This window comes from Phyllobates terribilis, unplaced genomic scaffold (genome assembly GCF_046119375.1).
Source record: "Phyllobates terribilis strain yellow unplaced genomic scaffold, ASM4611937v1 Scaffold_7__3_contigs__length_470593459, whole genome shotgun sequence".
Classification (NCBI taxonomy): domain Eukaryota; kingdom Metazoa; phylum Chordata; class Amphibia; order Anura; family Dendrobatidae; genus Phyllobates; species Phyllobates terribilis.
The window spans coordinates 20,237,693-20,251,631 of NW_027362767.1; the positions used below are offsets into that span (position 1 = coordinate 20,237,693).

Sequence of the window (13,939 nt, forward strand, 5' to 3'; positions counted from 1 at the left end):
ATATTCTTGTACCTAGGGGCAGTATTATAGTAGTTATATTCTTGTACATAGGGAGCAGTATTATACTAGGTATATTCTTGTACATAGGAGCAGTATTATAGTAGTTATATTCTTGTACATAGGGGCTGTATTATAGTAGGTATATTCTTGTACATAGGAGCAGTATTATAGTAGTTATATTCTTGTACATAGGAGCAGTATTATAGTAGTTATATTCTTACACATGGGAGCAGTATTATAGTAGTTATATTCTTGTACATAGAAGCAGTATTATAGTAGTTATATTCCTGTACATAGGAGCAGTATTATAGTAGTTATATTCTTGTACATAGCAGCAGTATTATAGTAGTTATATTCTTGTACATAGGGGGCAGTATTATAGTAGTTATATTCTTGTACATAGGAGCAGTATTATAGTAGTTATATTCTTGTACATAGGAGCAGTATTATAGTAGTTATATTCTTGTACATAGGGGCAGTATTATAGTAGTTATATTGTTGTACATAGGAGCAGTATTATAGTAGTTATATTCTTGTATATAGGAGCAGTATTATAGTAGTTATATTCTTGTATATAGGAGCAGTATTATAGTAGTTATATTCTTGTACATAGAAGCAGTATTATAGTAGTTATATTCCTGTACATAGGAGTAGTATTATAGCAGAAGTATTAACATGTATAATTAAGATAATAAACTTTAAAGAAAATCCTTCATTTAGAGGCAACATATTAGATCCGTGCCCTTTCCTGGGATATGATGGGAGACACATTCGGTATACAGTAGTGATTTCTGTGTGCCTCGCGGTGACAGAGTAATGGAGGTAGCGGGAGGTCATCACTTGATAACGATTAAAATAACGATAATTGTTTCCGACAAATGATGACATCGATTTTGCTGATGGCTTCCGGGAGAAGAGAATCATTATACTCGGAGGTCAGTGCAGTCGGCTGCTCGGCACCATTATTAGTGTGTGGTTCCTTGGATTACGTAACACTACAATGGAGCACTGTGTTGGGGCCCCTGCATCAGGAACCTCAGGATGAGCAGCGCTAAATATGTAAATATAAAGGGCAGTCCCAGACTATGTAGCGACACTGATCAGCGGGGCAGTGAGGAGTGACCGTGTGCCGCCGCTCTGCGGGGTCTGCAGGGGCCTCACATGAGAAAGAAATGAGATATGCAAGAAATAAAATCCTTAACATTTACTGATCTTCCTTCTCCATTTTCAGAAGCCGGATTTCTGGAATTCATTAAATATCGAAAAATTGCGCTGCCTCTGCGGATAAAGCAGCTCGAGCACAGCAAGAAAGCGGAACAGGTGAGGAGCAGACGTGTATCAGTGCAGGGAAGTCGGTCTCGTGCTTGCTCTGGGGTCGCCATGGCAGCCAAGTCTTTATGGGCTCCATCACACTCATAGAAGGGGCTTCATGATGGATGAGGGCACTCGAGTGCAGCTATAGTGAAAGCGCAGTTACAATCTCGAACGTGTGGACGTGGCCTATCAGAATTTGACAATTGTGACCTGACCCTTCGTTTGTTACCGCTACCATGGCAACCCCAGAGCAAGCGTGACAGTCACTGCAGCACTGAGGAGACTCAGTACAACAAATAAATCAGCAGAGGCTGAAAATATGGTGAAAAGGGAATCAACATCATCAATTTCAAAGCTTGGAGTGAGAGCCGGACCAGGACACCACGGTGTATAAGTGCAACGTTATAGGACTTCATGGCAGCATAAACTCCCCCATAATAGGGTGCAATCACTGAATCAGCAGTGATATATAGCCCTATTATTACAGGGGTTAGAATGGCACATTAAAGGGAACAATACAGTGAACATCACTACATAAACCCTGAGCTTTACATCCCTCACATTGATCTTGAGCTATATCCTGACTTCTACTCTAGTTACAAAGCAAAATCCTTTTTTTTCTAATTTAATCTCCGGCTTCTGCTGGTTCAGCATCTGCACAGTACAGGATCTGCCCTACATTAATGGAGATGGAGAACAGTGCAGTAACTCTGCTGGCAGACACTGAACAGATTCACAGTGTCCCCAATGGAGAGTGATTAACAGCAGAATGCAGACACTGAACCGGCAGGGGTGACGGGAAGAGGCGAATCCCTGCAGCCTGGGAAAGAAAGTCATAAGAAAAAAGGTGGAATAATCATCTCCAAGGTTTGAAGTTGTGGAAAATGAATACAGACAAATTGCTCGCTCTATTCATTTTATTTCCTGAGGATGAAACTACAAAGCAGGAAACACGTCACCGAGTCTGAATCCTACAGATGAGGGGGTTTACGGGAACAACAGGTTAACGTGGTCACATACACCAGTCTGGGGGTCTCTAGGCGAGGGACACGCATTAGCGGTATACATACTGTTCATCTTCGTGAAAGTTTATCCTGCAGCGGAACGTTATAGACATACAGAGAAAGTAATAAAATATCCACAATCCACAAAAACAAACAAAAATAAGTGCCCCCCAAACACAGCACTGAGTAAAAGGGGCAACCACCTATAGTGGGGAAATAAGTATTTGATCCCTTGCTGTTTTTGTAAGTTTGCCCACTGACAAAGACATGAACAGTCTATAGTTTTAAGGGTCGGTTAATTTTAACATTGAGAGATAGAATATCTAAAAAAAATCAAGAAAATCACATTGTATAAATTAGATACATTTTTTTTGAATTTTGCAGTGAGAAATAAGTATTTGATCCCTCTAGCAAACAACACTTAATACTTGGTGGCAAAACCCTTGTTGGCAAGCACAGCAGTCAGAGGTTTTTTGTAGTTGATGATGAGGGTTGCGCACATATCAGGAGGAGTTTTGGTCCACTCCTCTTTGCAGATCATCTCTAAATCATTAAGATTTAGAGGCTGTCGCTTGGCAACTCAGAGCTTCAACTCCCTCCATAAGTTTTCTATGGGATTAAGGTCTGGAGACTGGCTAGGCCACTCCATGACCTTACTGTGCTTTTTGAGCCACTCCTTTGTTGCCCTGGCTGTATGTTTTGGGTCATTGTCTTGCTGGAAGCAAGCCACGACCCATCTTCAATGCTCTTACTGAGGGAAGGAGGTTGTTGGCTAAAATCTCGCAATACATGACCCCATCCATCTTCCCTTCAGTACGGTGCAGTCATCATGTCCCCTTTGCAGAAAAGCACCCCCAAAGTATAATGTTTCCCCCACCGTGCTTCACGGTTGGGACGATGTTCTTAGGGTTGTACTCATCCTTCTTCTTCCTCCAAACATGGCGAGTTGACTTAATGCCAAAGAGCTCAATTTTTGTCTCATCTGACCACAGCACCTTCTCCCAATAACTCACAGAATCTTACAGGTGTTCATTGGTAAAGTTAAGACGAGCCTGTACATGTGCCTTCTTGAGCAGGGGGACCTTGCGGGCACTGCAGGATTTTAAACCTTTAAGGTGTAATGTGTTACCAATGGTTTTCTTGGTGAATGTGGTTCCAGCTGCCTTGAGATCATTAATAGGTTCCCCCCGTGTAGTTTTAGGCTGATCTCTCACCTTCCTCATGATCAAGGATACCCCACGAGGTGAGATTTTGCATGGTGCCCCAGATCGATGTCGATTGTCAGTCATTTTGTATTTCTTCCATTTTCTTACTATTGCACCAACAGTTGTCTCCTCACCCAGCCTCTTACTTATGGTTTTGTAGCCCATTCGAGCTTTGTGCAGGTCTATGATCTTGTCCATGACATCCTTTGTAAGCTCTTTGGTCTTGCCCATGTTGTAAAGGTTAGAGTCTGACTGATTAATGGAGTCTGTGGACAGGAGTATTGTATACAGGTGACTATGTAAGACAGCTGTCTTTAATGCAGGTAACGAGTTGATTAGGAGTGTGTAACTGGTCTGTAGGGGGTCAAATACTTATTACTCACTGCAAAATGCAAATAAATTTATAAAATTTATACAATGTGATTTTCTTGATTTTTTGGGGATATTCTATCTCACAATGTTAAAATTAACCCACCCTTAAAATTATAGACTGTTCATGTCTGTCAGTGGGCAAACTTACAAAAACAGCAAGGGATCAAATACTTATTTCTCCCAGTGTATATACAGAGCCGCAGCATGGGCCGCACACATCACTCACCCATTCTTGAAGTACAGGACGTGCGCTCGCTGCAGCCCGGTCTCCAGGAAGAAGCTCATCTCCTGGTCTGGGGCTGCCACACCTGGCTTTGGACTCCGGTTCTGAATGTTTGCTGCTTGCACCTGACATGGGGAAAAAAATATATATACATAATATTATATATATATATATTATATATTATATATATATTTTACACACGCTATATATTTACAGTAAAATTACTTTAGTCCGCCAGCCATTGGCCCAGAAATTTGGATAATTTGTCAAGCTTTCTGCTGCGCCCCTGCCGACCGTGTCCCAGCCCCGCTGCCGCCCCGTCCCTGCCCCCCGCTCCCCTGCCGATACCCGCGTCCCTGCCCCCCACTCCCCTGCCGATGCCTGCGTCCCTGCCCAGCTGCCGCCCACGTTCCCTGCCCCGCTGTCGCCCGAATCCCTGCCCCGCTGACGCCCACATTCCCTGCCCCGCTGCCGCTCACATTCCCTGCCCCGCTGACCTAAGCATCCCTGCCCCGCTGACCTAAGCATCCCTGTCCCGCTCTGACTCAAGCGCCCCGCTGCCGCCCCGTTCCTGCCCCCCGCTCCCCTGCCGATGCCCGCGTCCCTGCCCCCCACTCCCCTGCCGATGCCTGCGTCCCTGCCCAGCTGCCGCCCACGTTCCCTGCCCCGCTGTCGCCCGCATCCCTGCCCCCCACATTCCCTGCCCCGCTGCCGCCCACATTCCCTGCCCTGCTGCCGCCCACATCCCTGCCCTGCTGATCTAAGCATCCCTGCCCCGCTCTGACGCAAGCGCCCCCCTGCCCCGCTGCCGCCCACGTCCCTGCCGCACTGTCGCCCCCGTCCCTGCCCCGCTGCCGCCCTCGTCCCTGCCCCGCTGACGCCCGCGTCCCTGCCCCTGCTGACGCCTTGTGCCCCTCACACCTAATCAATACTCTTCGGTCTCAAAAGAACCAATTCTCATTTCCACTCTCATTTCTAATCAATAGTGAAGTATAATTCTCAGATATAGCCGGAGCGGGGGTCCCATCATTTATTAATGCCCCCCATAGCTGCAGGGGTGACAATACACAGGCGATATGTGGTTCCTGTATCTACTGGTGAACGGGAAATGAGAAATAATAAGCGGCTATTGATTGTCCCTGCGGCCCCTTATCTCTATTTGCTGTGCAGATCGATGCCAGCTATTGTTCTCTGTTATCCACGCCGTGACCACCCACCCCCTCCCACGTCCAAGGCCACGACAGCGTTATCCAATGATCCCGTCACTGCACTAGAGCAGCAGACTTCAGCCTGAGGACCTCCGGCCGCTGCAAAACTATAACTCCCATTGTGCCCAGACAGCAGGAGGCTCTGACAGCATGCTGGGTGCTGTGGCTCTCCAACGGCTGGAGGTCGGCAGGTTGAAGGCTTCATAGGCCTCAGTGAGTCCTCACCCGCTCCACCTCCTGCAGGTACAGTAAGGCGATGTCTCCGGACTTCTCGTAGCACGTGATGATTTCTTGGTCCCGATCCACGTGAAGACTGTTGGTGGAGGAGGAATATGGCAGCTTTTCTAGACAAAGACCTAAAATGAACAGAACAGATAGAGCTGGTCAGAGCTCGCTGAAGGTTGCTATATCCGCATTATGCTCATTTTACGCCCCAGCAACTTATAGGCTGAAATCATCAGCAGCAGAATCAGTCTAAGAGCAAATGTGGTGAAATCTGCAGCAGAAATGGCCGATGCCTTAGAACTTTCCCTGCTTCTATTCGCTGACAGCAAGCAGTGCTATATGAACTCCTGATCCATGTATTTCACCTGCACCGATACATTGTAGCAAACTGCGAGGACAAAGATTTGTGCTGCTGATGTTATGATGCACCTTTCTGCTGACAGCAAGCAGAGATCTTCTGTGGAATTACAAGAACCACTAGAAACTTGTTGGACTTTATATTTATTGCCATAAAAGAGAAAAATCCCTTTAAGGCCAAGACCCTGATCGTCTGCAGTGGTGCGGGCATGATGGGAAGGACGAGGCTTTGTACCCGCGGCAGCAACATCAGAGAGAGGAGGCATCGTGCAGGGGGAAAGTAACTCAGCCCCGCTACAACATGGGGATCAGAGGGCTGAGGCGGCACACACCACACAGGGGAACAGCCCAGTCACCGGAGGCAGCTAACAGTCCTCTGCTTACTGTCAGTGAATGGGAACATACTCGCTTCATACAGACAATGTCCTATAGGTTCTATAGGGGGAACGGCTTCAGGTCAGCGCTGTTCTCACTCTCGCCGTACGCCGCAGCTTTACGGATCCCCAACAAGAAGTGGAACCTTTGTGGTAATGACTCAGCGGCACTAATGACATAACGGTATTAATGGCGCGGATTCAGGAGAAACTGTCACCGAGGCCAGAGAATGAAGGCAATCCGATCCGGGGCCAGCGAGAAACGGAGCGAGCGCAATCTGAGGATACGGCGCCCCCTGCTGCCTGCACAGTGCAAGCACCCAAAACTAAGCGAAAAAGAAGCAATGTGTCACCGACCACAGAAGAATAATCAGGAGAATAGAAAGCACATCTCTGGTGATGGATAGGCGGCATTCTCAGTGATGTCACCGCTGATCTCTGGTGATGGATAGGTGGCATTCTCAGTGATGTCACCGCTGATCTCTAGTGATGGATAGGCGGCATTCTCAGTGATGTCACCGCTGATCTCTGGTGATGGATAGGCGGCATTCTCAGTGATGTCACCGCTGATCTCTGGTGATGGATAGGAGGCATTCTCAGTGATGTCACCGCTGATCTCTGGTGATGGATAGGTGGCATTCTCAGTGATGTCACCGCTGATCTCTGGTGATGGATAGGTGGCATTCTCAGTGATGTCACCGCTGATCTCTGGTGATGGATAGGCGGCATTCTCAGTGATGTCACTGCTGATCTCTAGTGATGGATAGGCGGCATTCTCAGTGATGTCACCGCTGATCTCTGGTGATGGATAGGCGGCATTCTCAGTGATGTCACCGCTGATCTCTGGTGATGGATAGGTGGCATTCTCAGTGATGTCACCGCTGATCTCTGGTGATGGATAGGCGGCATTCTCAGTGATGTCACCGCTGATCTCTAGTGATGGATAGGCGGCATTCTCAGTGATGTCACCGCTGATCTCTGGTGATGGATAGGCGGCATTCTCAGTGATGTCAACACTGATCTCTGGTGATGGATAGGCGGCATTCTCAGTGATGTCACCGCTGATCTCTGGTGATGGATAGGCGGCATTCTCTGTGATGTCACCGCTGATCTCTGGTGATGGATAGGAGGCATTCTCTGTGATGTCACCGCTGATCTCTGGTGATGGATAGGCGGCATTCTCAGTGATGTCACCGCTGATCTCTAGTGATGGATAGGCGGCATTCTCAGTGATGTCACGGCTGATCTCTAGTGATGGATAGGCGGCATTCTCAGTGATGTCACCTCTGATCTCTAGTGATGGATAGGCGGCATTCTCAGTGATGTCACAGCTGATCTCTGGTGATGGATAGGCGGCATTCTCAGTGATGTCACTGCTGATCTCTGGTGATGGATAGGCGGCATTCTTAGTGATGTCACCGCTGATCTCTTGTGATGGATAGGCGGCATTCTCAGTGATGTCACCGCTGATCTCTGGTGATGGATAGGCGGCATTCTCAGTGATGTCACCGCTGATCTCTAGTGATGGATAGGCGGCATTCTCAGTGATGTCACAGCTGATCTCTGGTGATGGATAGGAGGCATTCTTAGTGATGTCACCGCTGATCTCTGGTGATGGATAGGTGGCATTCTCAGTGATGTCACTGCTGATCTCTGGTGATGGATAGGCGGCATTCTCAGTGATGTCACCGCTGATCTCTGGTGATGGATAGGCGGCATTCTCAGTGATGTCACCGCTGATCTCTAGTGATGGATAGGCGGCATTCTCAGTGATGTCACCGCTGATCTCTGGTGATGGATAGGCGGCATTCTCAGTGATGTCACCGCTGATCTCTAGTGATGGATAGGCGGCATTCTCAGTGATGTCACCGCTGATCTCTGGTGATGGATAGGCGGCATTCTCAGTGATGTCACCGCTGATCTCTGGTGATGGATAGGCGGCATTCTCAGTGATGTCACCGCTGATCTCTGGTGATGGATAGGCGGCATTCTTAGTGATGTCACCGCTGATCTCTGGTGATGGATATCAGACATACCTGCTGTTCTGGGACTGAACATAAGACTAATGAATTACCTGCTATTACTTAGGTCATTTCCCACCACATTACACTTGTACAGGGGTCGCGCTGCTCTTGGTTTATGACATCAGAATATAATGTAGCACATACGTCTGTCTAAGGATGACACATGTGGTGTAAAAAAAGCAGCCAAGAAAAGTCATAATCTGACTGTGACAAGGTTATCACACTTCTAACAATCTGATAATGAAGGGGCTGCAGAGAATTACACTCAGGCTGTTGGGTCGGACCCTCAAGGGTCATTTAGTGGCAACGGTAAAATAATAAACTGTTTAAGAGACGGCGTCATCTTTCTACCTTTGGTTGAGTAAGCTTCAGCGATCATCCGCAGCTTGTAAGGAGGAGCCGCCACCAGCTGAATGTCATCCAGACCGACAAGAGAGTAGATACCGAGAGCCTCCTTATAATCGCCCTCCACATAGTCCAGTTTGGCCATTATCATATTGGCTTCCTGAATGAAGTCTGACTGTAAAGAAAAGAACAAAAAAATGTACGCAGCCGAAAGGTTCAACAGGCATCAGAAAACATCATACAGATACATGTTCATACCCCGGAGCTGCACTCCTTATTCTGCTGGTGCAGTCAGTGTGTGCATAGTCATACATCATCATGGGCGACTTCAACATCCCATTGACACTTCCCACTCATCTGTCTCCAAGCTTCTATCCCTCACTTCCTCCTTCAGCCTTGCTCAATGGTCTTCTGCCCCCACTCATAAAGACGACCACACACTGGACCTCATCTTCACCCGCCTCTGTTCCCTATCTAACCTCTGTAACTCACCCCTCCCTCTCTCTGACCACGACCTCCTCACATTCTCTTCTCTCTCCTCTCCAGGTGCACAATCCCCAATCCATAAACTTACACACCCTCGCAGAAACCTCAAACACCCTGACCTTCACTCACTCTCTGAATCCCTTCTCCCTCTCACAGACATAAGTTCCTTACACGATGCAGATGTTGCTGCCGCTTTACAGTTGTGCTCAAAAGTTTACATACCCCGGCAGAATTTTTCCTTTCTTGGCCTTGTTTCAGAGAATATGAATGATAACAAAAAACCTTTTTCTCCACTCATGGTTATTGGTTGGGTGAAGCCATTTATTATACCCCAGAGCTGCACTCACTATTCTGCTGGTGCAGTCACTGTGTACATACATTACTGATCCTGAGTTACATCCTGTATTATACTCCAGAGCTGCACTCACTATTCTGCTGGTGCAGTCACTGTGTACATACATTACATTACTGATCCTGAGTTACATCCTGTATTATACTCCAGAGCTGCACTCACTATTCTGCTGGTGCAGTCACTGTGTACATACATTACATTACTGATCCTTAGTTACATCCTGTATTATACCCCAGAGCTGCACTCACTATTCTGCTGGTGCAGTCACTGTGTACATACATTACATTACTGATCCTGAGTTACATCCTGTATTATACTCCAGAGCTGCACTCACTATTCTGCTGCTGCAGTCACTGTGTACATACATTACATTACTGATCCTGAGTTACATCCTGTATTATACTCCAGAGCTGCACTCACTATTCTGCTGGTGCAGTCACTGTGTACATACATTACATTACTGATCCTGAGTTACATCCTGTATTATACTCCAGAGCTGCACTCACTATTCTGCTGCTGCAGTCACTGTGTACATACATTACATTACTGATCCTGAGTTACATCCTGTATTATACTCCAGAGCTGCACTCACTATTCTGCTGGTGCAGTCACTGTGTACATACATTACATTACTGATCCTGAGTTACATCCTGTATTATACTCCAGAGCTGCACTCACTATTCTGCTGGTGCAGTCACTGTGTACATACATTACATTACTGATCCTGAGTTACATCCTGTATTATACTCCAGAGCTGCACTCACTATTCTGCTGGTGCAGTCACTGTGTACATACATTACATTACTGATCCTGAGTTACATCCTGTATTATACTCCAGAGCTGCACTCACTATTCTGCTGCTGCAGTCACTGTGTACATACATTACATTACTGATCCTGAGTTATATCCTGTATTATACTCCAGAGCTGCACTCACTATTCTGCTGGTGCAGTCACTGTGTACATACATTACATTACTGATCCTGAGTTACATCCTGTATTATACTCCAGAGCTGCACTCACTATTCTGCTGCTACAGTCACTGTGTACATACAATACATTACTGATCCTGAGTTACATCCTGTATTATACTCCAGAGCTGCACTCACTATTCTGCTGGTGCTGTCAGTGTGTACATACATTACATTACTGATCCTGAGTTATATCCTGTATTATACTCCAGAGCTGCACTCACTATTCTGCTGGTGCAGTCACTGTGTACATACATTACATTACTGATCCTGAGTTACATCCTGTATTATACTCCAGAGCTGCACTCACTATTCTGCTGGTGCTGTCACTGTGTACATACATTACATTACTGATCCTGAGTTACCTCCTGTATTATACTCCAGAGCTGCACTCACTATTCTGCTGGTGCAGTCACTGTGTACATACATTACATTACTGATCCTGAGTTATATCCTGTATTATACTCCAGAGCTGCACTCACTATTCTGCTGCTACAGTCACTGTGTACATACATTACATTACTGATCCTGAGTTACATCCTGTATTATACTCCAGAGCTGCACTCACTATTCTGCTGGTGCTGTCACTGTGTACATACATTACATTACTGATCCTGAGTTACCTCCTGTATTATACCCCAGAGCTGCACTCACTATTCTGCTGGTTCAGTCACTGTAGGTACTCAGGTTGGACGTCTCCCAGTTGCGGCTGGAATTATTCAAGTGTGTGCAAAATAGGCGTTCATGGCCGATGGTACTGGGGGACGGGGTGATAATGTTCCCGAGTCTTCTCCACTCTTTGTGTGTCAGGTCCCGGATATTCTTTATTTCCTACATGATTTCCTGCTTGCAATCATGCCAATCTGAATAAGCAGAGCTGCAGTGTAAACCATGGAGGAGGAAGAAGCAGCCTGGAGCTCTGACCCTCACACTTCTACATACAAACACCCATCTGATATGTAATAACCGTAGAATTATAAGCAGCTGATTTCTCGGTACCTTCAGGTTTCCTCTGTCCAGTGCTGCAGTCAGATGCTTGCGGACGTCTGTCAGCTTTGGCCGCGGTCCCCGAGGACTGGCTCCCTGCTTCAAGGGGTTTTCCTTCAGGTACTGCTCGAGTTTGGCTTCTCCAAGGAGCAGTTCAGCCATGTCATCTGTGGGGCAGGAGGGAGACTATTGTATGGAGTGTATATACTGTAGACACGTGTCATGTATATAGGGGGTAACATATACATTTACTGCTCAGTATATAGGGGTGCATTATAATGTCCTGTATATAGGAGGTGGATAGTGCCTTGAAAAAGTCTTCATGCCCCCTGAACTTTTCCACATTTTTTTCATGTTACACCAGTAAACTTAAAGAAGTTGTCCACTACTTTTACACTGATGCCCTATCCGTAGGATCATCAATGTATGATCGGCCGGGGTCCGCATGCAGCACCCCCGCCGATCAGCTGTTATCGGTGCCGGCGGCCGCCCGCCGGAAGTGCTCACCTGCGGGGCTCTGCTATCAAGTGGTAGTGGCCGCCGCGGTGTACTGCACATCCGCCTCCCATTCAATTGAATAACAGCTGATCGGTGGGGATGCCGCGTGTGGGACCCCGGCTGATCATACATTGATGCCCTATCCTACGGATAGGGCATCAATGTAAAAGTAGTGGACAACCCCTTTAAATGTATTTTATTTGGATTCTCTGCAATATCAACACAAAGTAGCGAGAATTAGTGAAGAGTAAAGGAAACGATTCTAAATATTTTATCAATATAAATTTGAACATTGTGAGGTGCATTTGTATTTACCCCAAGTCAGTACTTTGTAGGACCACCTTTCGCTGCCATTACTGCTGCAGTCTTTTGGGGTCTGTCTTTACAGCTTTCTCTGCTGCAGTTTATTGGGGTCTGTCTCTCCAGCTTTGCACATCTAGAGGTGACATTTTGCCCCCTCTTCTTTGCCCCCTCGCTCTCGCTCGGTGAGATTGGATGGAGACGTCTGTGATCAGTGATTTTCACGTCTTGTCACAGACTCTCTGGGATTTGGGTCTGGACTGTGACTGCGCCGTTCACTCACAGGAATGTGCTCTGATATAAACCCTCCATTGCGGCTCTGGCAGGATGGTTAAGGTCATTATCCTGCTGGAAGGTGAACCTACACCCCAGCCTCAAGTCTTCTGCAGCAGGACTGTGGAGTTGGAGTCGGAGTCGGAATTAGAGTCGGTATAAAATGGAGCGACTCCAACTCCTAAAATATACAAGTGCTTCTCAGTAAATTAGAATATCATCAAAAAGTTAATTTATTTCAGTTCTTCAATACAAAAAGTGAAACTCCTATATTATATAGAGTCATTACACACAGAGCGATCTATTATATAGAGTCATTACACACAGAGGGATCTATTATATAGCGTCATTACACGCAGAGGGATCTATTATATAGCGTCATTACACGCAGAGGGATCTATTATATAGAGTCATTACACGCAGAGGGATCTATTATATAGAGTCATTACACGCAGAGGGATCTATTATATAGAGTCATTACACGCAGAGGGATCTATTATATAGAGTCATTACACGCAGAGGGATCTATTATATAGAGTCATTACACGCAGAGGGATCTATTATATAGAGTCATTACACGCAGAGGGATCTATTATATAGAGTCATTACACGCAGAGGGATCTATTATACAGAGTCATTACACGCAGAGGGATCTATTATACAGAGTCATTACACGCAGAGGGATCTATTATACAGAGTCATTACACGCAGAGGGATCTATTATACAGAGTCATTACACGCAGAGGGATCTATTATAGTCATTACACGCAGAGGGATCTATTATACAGAGTCATTACACGCAGAGCGATCTATTATACAGAGTCATTACACGCAGAGCGATCTATTATACAGAGTCATTACACGCAGAGCGATCTATTATAGAGTCATTACACGCAGAGCGATCTATTATACAGAGTCATTACACGCAGAGCGATCTATTATATAGTCATTACACGCAGAGGGATCTATTATATAGAGTCATTACACGCAGAGGGATCTATTATATAGAGTCATTACACGCAGAGGGATCTATTATATAGAGTCATTACACGCAGAGGGATCTATTATATAGAGTCATTACACGCAGAGGGATCTATTATATAGAGTCATTACACGCAGAGGGATCTATTATATAGAGTCATTACACGCAGAGGGATCTATTATATAGAGTCATTACACGCAGAGGGATCTATTATATAGAGTCATTACACGCAGAGGGATCTATTATATAGAGTCATTACACGCAGAGGGATCTATTATATAGAGTCATTACACGCAGAGGGATCTATTATATAGAGTCATTACACGCAGAGGGATCTATTATATAGAGTCATTACACGCAGAGGGATCTATTATATAGAGTCATTACACGCAGAGGGATCTATTATATAGAGTCATTACACGCAGAGGGATCTATTATAT

The 13,939-nt window shown here is 46.0% G+C and overlaps 1 protein-coding gene across 2 annotated transcripts in view; it reads right to left on the reverse strand.

Annotated features, from left to right (window-relative positions):
• TTC7B (tetratricopeptide repeat domain 7B) overlaps positions 1–13,939 on the reverse strand; it is a 121,018-nt gene that overhangs the window by 81,732 nt on the left and 25,347 nt on the right. For both annotated transcript variants that reach the window (XM_073638241.1, XM_073638242.1), the window contains exons 2-5: positions 11,459–11,613; positions 8,658–8,826; positions 5,552–5,682; positions 4,122–4,243 (exon numbers count right to left, since the gene is read on the reverse strand). In XM_073638241.1, coding sequence (XP_073494342.1) covers positions 4,122–4,243; positions 5,552–5,682; positions 8,658–8,826; positions 11,459–11,613 — 577 coding nt within the window. The remainder of the gene's footprint in view (positions 1–4,121; positions 4,244–5,551; positions 5,683–8,657; positions 8,827–11,458; positions 11,614–13,939) is intronic.